Raw genomic sequence first — 12,587 nt, 5'->3', positions numbered from 1 at the left:
GCTAAAGGTAGCAGCCACAATTTAAAATTAGAACCAAGATGAAATAGTTAGAGTTGAAAAGTAGCTAAAACAGAAACAAAGCTGAAAAAAAATCATAAAATTACATAAAAGTGATTATTTGTAGAAAAAAATAACTAAAACAGTTGAAATTTTCAGTAAAACAGCTAAAATTAGCATAAAATAAGCTAAAGGTAGCAGCCACAATTTAAAATTAGAACCAAGATGAAATAGTTATAGTTGAAAAGTAGCTAACACAGAAACAAAGCTGAAAAAAACATAAAATTATATAAGTGATTATTTGAAGTAAAATAACTGAAACAGCTGAAATTTTCAGTAAAACAGCTAAAAAGTAGCTGGAAATGATTTCATTAGCATAAGAAAGAATAAGGAGCACAAGCTTGCTGAACTTAAGCTGAAAAAAGTTATAATAGCTACCAAAACTGTGTATTTAACTTGGAAAAGATAATTTTAGCTAATAGCAGCTAAACATTAGTTAAAATTTCAGCAAATAGCTGAATATAGCAGAAGGAATCTGTAACACGCATTAATAGCACAAAGTAGCAGAAAAAAGTAAAAAAAAAAGGCAGAAGAATAGCGGAAAGAAGCAGAATTTTAGCTGAAATGGCAGAAAAAAAAGCTAAAATTAGCAAAAAGTAGCTAAAATTAGCACAAGAACGTGAAAAAGAGCATAACCAGAACAAAATGTGCAAAATGCTATAAAGATTTAGAAACATTTTAAAGGATTTGAAGGATGTTGAAGATRGCCCCATTCATTTTCAATGGCAAAAAATTGAAATAGCTAAAAAGAAATTAAATATAAAAAGCTGAAATACTAAAAAAGGCTTTAAAATGTAACACCTCTTTACACACTACAAATTTAAATATGACCGGAACTCATCATGAAGTTGTTTAAAAGTACTTTTACATTCCCCATTATTAAGAGCAGTTTTATAACTTTTACATTTCTTATCATCACATCACAGTTTACCAAAGTGATTTTCTGTTAAGGTATTTTTACTTTTACTTGGTTCTTTTTTTTCTTTTTTTATCACATCACAGTTTACCAAAGTGATTTTCTGTTAAGGTATTTTTACTTTTACTTGGTTCTTTTTTTTCTTTGTTTGTTTGTTTTTTCCAAGAACTATGAATAAAAGTCTATAAASCACCAAACAAAAGTAATTTGGGAGGTAATGGAAAAGTACAGGAGAGTCTCTTTGGTGCAGAGATGCTATCTGTACTGTAAGGAACCACACTGTGTGAGTGTGTGCATTTCTTTCTTGTGCTTGTTTGTAATGGGTGGAGGTTTGAAGGGTGTGTGTGTGCGTGTAATACGAGGGGTCCCGGGCGGTGTGCCTGCAAATCCCCAACGGGACCTGACTCTCCTCTCGTCTCTTTACAATTTCCTGAAAGAATTGTGTTCTTTCTATCTGAGGAAGAGAGACCAGCCCCGTCGGGAAATGGGGCCCAGGTGACGGTGGAGGGTGGGGGGACTTATGGCACAGCTATCAAAATACAGTTATTTAATCACAGCCCAACCCTACACAAATGTTAAAATATATAAACATAAAACTTAAACCTTTAAAAAAAGAGAAGTAGACTGACCAAAGGCACGGATGAGCTCTCTCTGCACGGCCCAGGTGACGGTCTTTATAAGAGAGGCAGACGTGAGGCAAGCGAACAGCATGTTGTACAGGAACACAATGTAGAAGTTCCCCAGCCAGTTATAGCGACCAAAGTCTCCCAGTAAATCAAAGCTGGTGATTCCTAAGAAAAAGGAGGAGAAGCAGAACAAAAACTAAATGTTGCTCTTGTAAACGATCTGCTCCAGATGACCCTCAGCTGCAGTCACTCGTGCATTAATGATGGGCATCTGCACTCTTGTGGGCCTTCTTAGAACTGCAGGTCAACCCATTATTCAGCAGCTCTTCGGGTGAAATACAGAGCTAAATTTAGTACAACTGTAAAAGATATGTCCCATGAGCCAGCATGTTTTTGCTGTTGGTGAAATTTTTACAAAGTCAAAAAATAAAGAAAAGATTTTTCATCAAAAAAAAAAAAAGGTCTTGATTGTATGTTTTTAATATTCTCAAGTGCTCATATTAACTGTTGAATCAGAGCCAGTGACTCAGAAAAACTCAAACTGATACAAATAATGTTAATACTTTAAAAAGTTTGGGTTAGTGACCGCTTTAAAAAAAATGATCAAGTTGAACTCTGTCTGCACTGCTGAGAAAGCCTAATTTATTTATGGAGCACCACTTCAGCAGAACGACTGGCATGCTGGTAAGATAACCGGCTGAAACAGGGCCAGCAGCAGCAGTAGAYGCTGAACCTTCAAAATAATGTTAGCAACTTAATAATCACTTCAGTGAACTAAGAGTTAGATTACGTTATCAGCTGCATAATCTGAAGTCAGGCTTTTTAAGTTTTTTTTATTTATGTATTATAATTAATAAGTGCAGGAAGTGATTTTCAGAATGTTTGTCTACGGAAACTGAGGGAATTAGAAAAATGAATGCGACTCTGAGGTTGTTGTTTTTGTTGTTTTTCAAACTGGCACCTGATAGTGACACGTTCTTTCCCAAGTGTGTTTTCCCAGTTGGTGTGCTTTTATTGACAATATCTACTGTCCAATCTCCCCACTGAAAACAACTTAATAAGAGAAACAACTTGGAGGGTCTCCAGCCTTTTCTTCCATTGAAATTTATTTTGAAAGAGTTATAAAGTGGAAACTATGGTCCTGGATGAGCTCAGGGGGTGTGTATGTCCAAATATTCAGAGAATAAATTGAAATTTTTGGAAAAAAAGTGAAAATGCTCATAGTACCCTACACTAACTTTACTATTTAATACCATCTAATTATATTGTGCCTCATTTCCCATGGTTTTCCAAAATGGCTTTTTGAACAAAACAACAACAAAGTGACCACTTACACACACTTTTTCTGTCTAAATTACCAGCAAACTCCAAGAGAAAATGAATAATAAAATAATAAAAATCAAAATGCTACACCCTGTTAGCTAAGTAGCACGTGGTAAAACCTACTTTAAATTGGATTAGGATGGACACCTGGCTGTAAAGTCTCATAAAAATAAAAGTTACATTTGTCATTTGTTTTGTCGTCTTACCAAGTGTGCGTGAAAAGACCGGCAGCGCAGAGCTCAGGATGAGCAGAGAAACACAGTTTGCAATGATCTGAAAGAAACACACATTTAGAGAACTCTCCTAAGAACACTTCCAGTTTTAGCTGCGGGAGCAAACCGTGACATACCTGTGTGAGGTTTGTGTCTTTTACACGAGGCAGGAGGCCACAGAACAGAGACGAGCTATAGAATCCCACTACAGAGGAAACCATCAAGTAGCTGAAGTCCATATTGAGGAAACAAAGCAAATGACAGATCATAAACTATTTGGTAATTCCAATATGAAAGGGGGACAACTGCTAGATACGTCGCTGGTTTGCATTTGAAAGGATACAGAATGAGGACCACTTGAACTGCAGCACCCAGTGAGCCAAACATGGAGAAAGAGGCCATCCCCAGGTGAGGGTCCTACGACACAGAAAACACCAAAGATGAGTGCTCACTGGTGATTGGCTGCTGGCTCAGCGTGAAATGTTTGAATACAAAACTAAATCCTCACCTCCATTCCTCTGGGCATCGCCGTCTCATCCAGCAGCAGCTCCAGCACGTTGAAACACACCATCAGTACGCACATCACCTGAAGACACGAGCAGCCCTTACATTAAAGAAATACACCTCTAAATGWGAAACTAAAGCAGAGTTTATGAACGTGGTCATTATGTACCGTCARCGCAAGAAGCCCGAGCATTGCCAGCGGATAGCCCAGGTTTCGCTGCCATGGAGAGGCTTTCCTGCGCATCTCTTTTAGGGAGAAAGGGAACAACAGATGAGTGTGCAGCGACGAATGATTGTGCACCGCAGAAAGAAGGCTTCCTCAGTCCTACTYACCTAGAGCGACACGTTTGCTCCGGACYGTTTCGTACTCCTTTCTCATTGCCTCCATGTTCAGCTTGACCCAACATGATGYGCTGGTACCTTCAAATCAGACAGACAGGAAGTCGTTCAAGTTTACATTTAGGTCATGAGAGTGACAAGAAGAGGATAAGTGTGGTCACAAACTGACAGTTGAGTTTCCTGTAGAGCGAGTCCTCCTCAAACACGGTGCAGCTGAGTGTGTCCTCTACATCCTCCAGCAGCTGAATGGGACAACAAAATACAACTGATTGTATAAATACAGTCTTGCTCTTATACGGTTTTCTTTTAATTCTGGACATCCAGTCTGCRACTTACCCTCGGTTTGACCAGCAGGCTGCCTGTGACGCTGAACATTCGAGACAACCCAAACGGGGTGCACACTGGAGAGAGAGAACGCGAGTCAGTGTGTCTGAGTCAGACGGTAACGCAACTAACGATCGTCACAGACATGTACTCACGCAAAAGCAGCAGCGCTCCGAACAGCGAGATGCCCGAGTACAGGTATGGGAGGTAATACTCCCACAGGTCTGCAGGTCAAAGAAAAAGAATAGAAGCAAAAAAATAGAGGACTCGGTAATCCCATAAGGAATCTACAGGTGTCAAAGTGACTCACCATAGAGGCTCTTTCGGGCCACGTTGTCATGGAGGAGGGCTGACGCCACCCACACGATGCCCAACACCAGCAGAGCTAACAGCAGCAGCAGCACAACCGCTTCATACACTCGCGCCATCACTCCCTGCACAAAAACAGAAGGCGATCCGATCCGATTCAGTGCAGCTKTCCCCTTGTAATAATGTCTTCAAATGGCTTTTAAATCCCATAAAGTCGATGTGAAACCAGTACCTTTTTAGATCCTGCAAACCCCTCAGACTCGGTGAAGAAATAGGCAAAAGGCATGAGGAAGACCAGGGACAAATTGGAGAACAGGAAAACTAGGTTCCACAAACCTGGCGAGAAAGAGACATTTAGTTCTTTTGGATGAAACCATTCAGAACCAGACACTCAGGCAGTACCACTGTTACCCACTGTGTGGCACCACGCTGACAGACTGAGGAGAATTGACAAGATTGTGCAACAATAAATTTTAAAAAAAGCATAATGTATCTTTACATAAGAATACACTACATGCATGGTTCCTTCTGGTTTCACAATAAAAATCATCAGGACTGTGAATTTAAGTGTACTCAGCACAAAAAGTTACGAAATTTGTGTTTGGTAGATTATTTCTTTGTTGTAACAATGCTTCTTGGCAATAAATCTTATACCAGGCACTTGATTGGCAGCACCTCAGGGTACCAGAAGTTCAAAACAAGAGTCAATAGCAACAGCAAAATAAGCTGTTTGGCAGGGGAAAATTATATATATTTTTATATTTTTATGTGCTCCTTTTAATAGAGTCAGAAATATTAAAAAACAGCAACAGATGTGCTTTTTTAAAGCTCAGCTGTGCTCCTGTTAGGTCAGAGCTGTTCCATCTATAATAATTATCCGTTTGGACACAGGCCAGTGAACTATTGATGTGGAGTTCATCATCCACCCATGCACTGTGTTGATTTTTTTTAACAGTATCACTTTTAGCTGGTTGGAGCTGTCAGCTAATTAACATAAAGAAAAGAAAAAAAAGAAAACATACCATGGATAAGAGACCCATTGAGCCACTGCATGTAGTAACTGTGTGGGAAGGTGAGCAGAACCTCGTTGGACAGAATAGAGATGGGGAGAAGCAGTACTGCACACACTGCAACAGACAGGGTGAAGGTACACAGCCACAGCCTAGAAAAGAAAAAAATTAATAACAAATAAATAAACCAGTCTGTAGGATTTGTTCAGTCTAATYGGTCAGTGAAAAGATGAGAACATGAATGCCAGCGCGAAGGGACAAAGTCCAGAATGACGAAGTCAAAGGAGAACACAGACTGGGCAATAAATCCACAGGTGTCACATTGACTCGTATCTGAGAGGTCATTCAGGTCGACACTTGACTCAGTCACAGCAGATTCTGCTCACTGGTTATTTATTAAAGATTTTCACTTACGCAATTTTATTGACAGTGGCATCTTCAACATCATCTGAAAGAAACACAAAAAACTGATCACTTTTTGATCACACAATGCTGAAGAAGCTAAAGTCTCCTTGAGCTCACAAAGGGGCGTGAGCGGGGGGGACAAACATACCAGGAACATTTTGTTCATGCAGGATTAAGATTCCAGTTCAGTCAAATACACAAAAAGATTGAAGATACAAAGAACAGGTCAATATCATGCAACATCCTGAACAAAATATGCATCAAAAACCAAGAAAGTGCTCATTTTAGATAAGAATGTGATACTGTCGCAGCTTCCTCTGCAGGTGTTCTCACAGCTGGGTAATTACAAAGCAACGCCTCAGGAGGACAAACCAGTTCTTGGTAACTGACAAGTCACAAACAACGGCATGCTGAAGAATTGCACAACTGTCATTTAGCTGCAGGGCAGAACAGCCCTCATGTTTGCTGATGCACAGATTTCAATAAATGTGAGTTTACACTTGGTGTGATTCCAAAACCCCACATAATAATCCAGGCCCCAGCCACAGCGGAGCAGAAAGATGACCACTCAAACGCCCCACATCTGCTTCCAGTAGAGCTAATAGGATCCAATCTGCATTAGATCAGTCCACTCACACAACATGGATTTACACTCCTTTTTTAAGTTTAATTAAAACCATCTGAAGCATCCAAGTGCACCATGTTTTGCTTGTGGGCTGAAGTTCTAATAATTTTTAAACACGGTTCCTGTTATGAAAAACAACAGTTGCAAAGTTACATAATTGTACTTCTACGTGCCCGTGACACTGCTTGTTTCAGGGGAGTTTTGTGGAAATCATATAAGCAGTATCTTACCTGCTGTAGATAGCAATGTAAATAACCTCAGTTTGGAGAAATAAAGATTTGTTCTGACATTTTTTGACTAGTTAACAGCCAAGACCAAAGTGAATTGCAGTTATTTTATTCTTAAAAGTTTGTAGCAGTTCACATGAAATATAAACTATAAATTTTTCATTGCAAAATTAAAGAGCAACAGCTAGCTAACTGTAGCACTGGCTGTGTTGTTGCAGTTGCTCCTGCGCACTTTTAGCTTATAATTTTTCTTTTAGCTGTTCCTTTTTTTGGGGGTCGCCACAGCAAGCAAACTAATACAAAAGATGTGGCATTTGTTTTACGCCAAAWGCCTTTCCTGATGCAGCCTGGGCTCAAACCTGCAGTGTCAGAATAATAAGACTGAGGCCCTGACTACCGAGCTACTGTGGTCCCTGCAGCCTGAGGCACGTCCCGCAGGAATAATATGATGCAGTATTTCTGTTATATGAAGAAACGTACATGTACAGTCAAATTTAAAGTGAAATAAAAGGTTTAAAATTTGTTTTTGCATAAGCTACTTTGACATTATTTGAGATTAGATTAGTTTAATGAGGGCAGCAGTTCACCCCTTTCTTAGCCATTGGCTTAGTCAATCTGTTTTTGCAAACAGAGGTTGTTTAAACACCTACAACATAGGGTATTAATTATTTATAATGTTTCTACAAACCTATTTAGAAAAAAAACAGAACTATTTCAACAGTCTCTGTTGTTTATCTTTTAAACAGCCCCGCCCCCCCAGCATGCTAATCCACAGATGTGCTGCTTGAAGAGGTGGCTGCACATAAAAACATTTCCCTTTTTTTTTCTGAACATTTCTAGCCAAGATCCAAGAGACCTCAGCGAAAGAAATACTTCCTGGCAAACGTGCAAAATTTTCTCAAAAATATGAATGAAAAGAAATACTGCAAAGTAAAGAAAATAGAGACTTTTAACTCAGAACAGAACAGGGAGTTCCTGGTTGGAACCAGTACTGCGGACACACTCGGCGGAAAGAAATTCCAACGCTTTAACGCAGCCTGTATGCTAGTCAACATTGTTGGTTGTTCCCTTGAGGCAATTTTCTGAAAGCCTTTGAGAGCTTCTTCGTTGAGGGACTCGGAGTTTCTGCAAACTCACCTGTGACAAACTCAGCAGCCTTCTTGAAGTGGGTGAGAATGAGGTAGCACACCATGTAGAGACAGGTGAACAGGAGCACGCAGATCTGCAGAAGAGACATTTGTCTTAGCTGCATGCAATCAGTCATGTTTCATTTGTTCATACAGTGGACATAAAAAAGTTGTAGTTTATTTCTTTTTTAAAACAAAGGGAGAGTGAAGACAAAAAAGGCAGGGCTGAAAAAGCTAAAAACACTGACTACTTGGCCTCGGAGAATGAGACAGATGGATGTCAAAGATTACCTCTTAATGTCAACAAAGAAATTGAGGTCACACTATTAAAAACAAGGGGATAGTGTCTTCTTTCTGTGACAAATTAAGGGGTGTCAAACACAGACAGCTTAATCTGAGTGAGCTCTGGCACCAGACTACAAAAGGCAGATATATGAATGTAAATTGAGGTTAATCCAACATTTAGCCAGCGATCTGTTGTCTGACAACTAAATCTTTCRTCCAACAGCTAAATTAGACGTTTTMAATACGCCTCGACTTTTCCCAGATTAACTGCCTCGCAGTAAATTTTATGTCACCTGTGTACCAACGTGTTAGGCAGAATGTAGCAACGTCATGAGTGATGAGTCAATAAAAAAAAACATTTCTGCATACAGATCTCACAGGAGTCCGGCATGCACAGCAGGAACAAATCGCTGGTCCCCAAGGTAACAACAGCAACAAACAAAGACTCGTTCTCTGAAGAAACAAATAAATTAATCCTGGAAATGTGCTAAAATAAAAGTAGCTTTAGACATTTTGTTAYCGAGTCCTTTGCATGAAACTCCCTCACCAAAAAAAAAGTGCTAACAATGCAAATGTGTTGAAATTAAATTAATACTCAACTAAATGAACAATACCTACACTTAAATCAATTTTTGCACATCAGTGTTTTAATAAAACACCACTATTCAACTAAATTGCTCGCTTTTTTCAATTAAAGAACTCATTGGTGGGTCTGATGTGGCCCACAGGCCACCAGATGAATAGCCTTGCCATAAACCCTAGTTTTACTTTATCGCTTCTTTGACAACCAAAATGTCGTTGGTTACAAACATTTGACCCAAACATAAACTGAAACCTTAAACAAAACTGCATTTAGTTTGTTAAAGCAACATTTAGAAAGAAATGTAAATGAAGGAAACACCTATTTATTGACCTCTTTAGAGTATGCACATGCATAAAATTAGGAACAATGCCCCAAATAGATTTATAGTTAATAGCTGGGTTTCAGTCAGGTGGTTTCGAAGGCGGAGTGACCTCCGCTCCGCTGGAGGGCAGGGGGTAAAATGTCTATGGGGGAAACTAYTGTAGAGAGTTTATATTGTATGGATTTAGGTCCTATTTCAAGATATATAACAACAATTTGTTCACAAATATGTCAGCCATGACTCATATGATGAAGATGAATGAGTATTCTACTGAACCTAAAGATTTGCTGAGGCTGTCGGTACCACACACGTTTTACATCACCAGGTGACAAATAATAAGCAAAAGTTTATCTGAATAACTCCACACGATTCTGCCCAACCCTATGACAACATATGATAACACTGATTATCATACAAAGATGAAAAATGTAGAAAGCTCACAGAAAGACAACRTAAAAAGTGGACTTTAAACCRTCTGCRGTTGGGAGGAGCAGGATGCTGGTGCCTGCAGCCATCACTTCATTCAGAGGTATGTTAGCTGCTAACTTGTTTTAGAAGTTATGTTTATAATGATCGTTTATTTAGTAGTGAGTATTAAGTTACTGGTAGTTTAGTGTGGACCTCATCTGGACTTTTTAGCATTCTGTGTCGTTAGGTGCTGGATGTTTGTTGACGTTAGCGGCTACTGCTAGCATGATCTTAACATAAAATCAGAACAAACACTCACCCTGGCAAAAAACAAACGATAATCGTCGTGGAGCTGTTTAGTACAGAGGTTGTGGATCCACCCGCGGAATAAAAAGTTCTACAACTCCAGTTGTTTACGGGCTTTCATCAGCTGTTCGGTGTAGTTAGCACTGAGTTAGCGCCGCACTGTCTGCCCCGGCAGACTGGTAACAGGACCGAAGATTTCCCCCGTAGAGTCCGCTCGGTGCTCGATCTTCTTCTTGTGCCTCTTATAATCGAAATAATGAATCATCTACTTCCTCGTCAAAGTCCTCAGACTGCTTTTCCTCCATCTGCCTTGAGCTCTTCTCTCTGCAAAGGTTCTGTGTGCGGCTTGGTCCACCTGTCCGCAGCTGGAGCTCCACGTTTTTTTGCATCAAAGACACTAAAAATAACTAACTAAACTTCACTCTAACTATGAAATATAGTTGTACAAATATAGGAAATTTAATTTCAGATATCTCACTTCCTTTCTCACTGTCTCTCCATCGTTGCCGAACTTTATTCAACTTCGGCCTCTTTTTATTTTCATCTTCCTGTAGATTTTTTGCCGCTTGTCTAATATTTTCAGGCTTCAGTCAGAAAGGAGTTTGGGGGGGGGTCATGTTAGTTCGGTGGGGTGGGGGTGACACCAAATAGTGGATTGAGGTGTTTTCCCCCATGAATCAGCCCTCTTTTGCAACCTCCTGCTGCAACGTGCTTCAAATATGGCGAACATTAATAAAAAGACCTATAATTTTATTTCATTTATTATATAATTTAATCAGTGTATAATTATTATTAATTTGTTTAGAATGATTGGAGCACTCGTAAACTGCACAAGATATGGGCATTTTTTCAGATAGCAGATCCTCCACATTTTCACTTCCTGCCCTCCAGCCGAACTTCGCGCTCTCGTGGCACTGCATCGTGACGTCACGTGAAACCCTCCTATTCCAGTAGTCAAAGCCAAAGTTCAACTATTATTTTTAACCTTTACACCTGCTTTTCTATTAACCTTTGAATACAATCATACTTATTTGTTCTATTGGTAATTTACATTGTGTTAGAAAATACAGTATCCTCAACATGTGATGTTGTTAGATGTTGAAGTGGCTGCAGACAGAGCACAGCTGAAATTTACACAAGATAAGAATGCTGTTTAGACTATGTGATTTCAACAAACCAGACGTAGACATGAATATATCTAGACCACAATGCATTGCAAAATAGTAAMACTGCACAACATTAACTGTAAAAAGGTAATAAAAAAAGCATTGACTGTTCAAATTGGAATGATGAGCTGCAACAAAGGTTTGCATGCAACAACTAATCAGCTCAGTCTGCAAAATTGTTCAGTGCTGAGGTCAAATTTGGCAACAGGCTTTCCAGTGGCTAATCCAACAACAAGGAAAAGAAGGGAACAAAGGATTGGGAGAGAAATGAGCGAAAGGCCAGAATAACACCACGTTTATGTGAACAGACGTTTAATTTCAGTGTAGAGAGCTTGCAGCACCAAACAGGCCACAGAGAGAAGGTTTCCAATCTGCTTTACAAGAATAGCTACGCAACTTGTCTGTTTTGTGCAAGAGTACCACATCAGTTCCCTCCAAAGAAATGTTACCAAAAGTTGACATTTTCTCATCGCTTTCGCAAAGTAACCTGAAATCTTCAAGTGTCCCGACGCAGTGCCTCATGTCTCCGCTACAACACCTTTAATTCAGTTGGAACATAATCCGTCCTGACCCCTCCAGGCGCAGGGTGTGAACTCTATACACTGCACTGTTTACATCATATTATGCAGGTTTTTCGTGTTATTTATGCATAAATTTACCAGATGCTCTTAGCAAATTGACAATGTGAAGACAGACATCTGGCAGCAATGAAAAATATCCTAGCAGATTTTTTTCCTGCTCCTTATGCAACTCAGCTCAGCTGTTTCTCAAAAACAGCAATAAGAATCATGTCAAAACCACATAATTCCAGAATTTGAAATAAAAATCACATCTGAGTCCACTTTTTTAAATGGAAAAACTGTTCAATAAAAGAAGAAAAGAGAAAGAGAAAACACTGATGGCGCACGTCACACTTTGAATGTAATGTCGTGAGTTCTTTCATCCTGACTTTCTCACAGTGCTAACAGAACGTGTGGTTTTTCCGTTGCCTTTTGTTTGCTGTGGATGTGATTTTCTCTCCTTTTGTACTTCACCTGACGCATGTGACAGATCTGACAAATGAACAAAGCAGTCATTTGCTTGTAAGTAGGTTGAGCTCGTGCTTTTCATTGCTGGGGGTGAAGCTGCGGACACCTGGAATTTAAAACACGTTTTGTTTCAAAGCAAGATGACGTTTAAGGTGGTGTCACTCATTCATATCACTGAGCTTCATTTAGTGGAAATGCTCAGAGGAATGCGTCGGGGAGAATCACTTTTTAAAATCAAACCCCATTTTATTCATTTGTGAAATTCAAACAAACATCAAATGATAACATTTTTCCTACAAACACACTGTTTCTTTTCCAAAACTATTGTTTTTGAGTGCCTGTTTACACATTTTCGGCTCTTCTCTCAAAAAAACTAGAATGTAAAAAAGTTTGGAGTAGGGTTGGACAATACTGGCAAAAAAATTAATCACGATTAATTGTGGTATTTAGCCGATAACGATTAATTTGATGATTAATCCCCTGGA

General features: G+C 39.3%; 1 protein-coding gene across 1 annotated transcript in view; it reads right to left on the bottom strand.

Annotated features, from left to right (window-relative positions):
* lmbr1l (limb development membrane protein 1-like) overlaps nucleotides 1-12,587 on the bottom strand; it is a 17,833-nt gene that overhangs the window by 3,262 nt on the left and 1,984 nt on the right. The window contains exons 2-16 of the mRNA XM_014018839.1: nucleotides 8,015-8,099; nucleotides 6,035-6,068; nucleotides 5,633-5,772; nucleotides 4,843-4,946; nucleotides 4,612-4,735; nucleotides 4,457-4,525; nucleotides 4,314-4,378; nucleotides 4,147-4,219; nucleotides 3,972-4,058; nucleotides 3,808-3,884; nucleotides 3,643-3,720; nucleotides 3,478-3,551; nucleotides 3,272-3,362; nucleotides 3,129-3,195; nucleotides 1,603-1,764 (exon numbers count right to left, since the gene is read on the bottom strand). Of these exons, the coding sequence (XP_013874293.1) occupies nucleotides 1,603-1,764; nucleotides 3,129-3,195; nucleotides 3,272-3,362; nucleotides 3,478-3,551; nucleotides 3,643-3,720; nucleotides 3,808-3,884; nucleotides 3,972-4,058; nucleotides 4,147-4,219; nucleotides 4,314-4,378; nucleotides 4,457-4,525; nucleotides 4,612-4,735; nucleotides 4,843-4,946; nucleotides 5,633-5,772; nucleotides 6,035-6,068; nucleotides 8,015-8,099 (1,330 nt within the window). The remainder of the gene's footprint in view (nucleotides 1-1,602; nucleotides 1,765-3,128; nucleotides 3,196-3,271; nucleotides 3,363-3,477; nucleotides 3,552-3,642; nucleotides 3,721-3,807; nucleotides 3,885-3,971; nucleotides 4,059-4,146; nucleotides 4,220-4,313; nucleotides 4,379-4,456; nucleotides 4,526-4,611; nucleotides 4,736-4,842; nucleotides 4,947-5,632; nucleotides 5,773-6,034; nucleotides 6,069-8,014; nucleotides 8,100-12,587) is intronic.

This window comes from Austrofundulus limnaeus, unplaced genomic scaffold (assembly GCF_001266775.1).
Source record: "Austrofundulus limnaeus strain Quisiro unplaced genomic scaffold, Austrofundulus_limnaeus-1.0 Scaffold3, whole genome shotgun sequence".
In the NCBI taxonomy this organism is placed as follows: Eukaryota; Metazoa; Chordata; class Actinopteri; order Cyprinodontiformes; family Rivulidae; genus Austrofundulus; species Austrofundulus limnaeus.
This window is presented reverse-complemented; position numbering and strand designations above follow the sequence as displayed.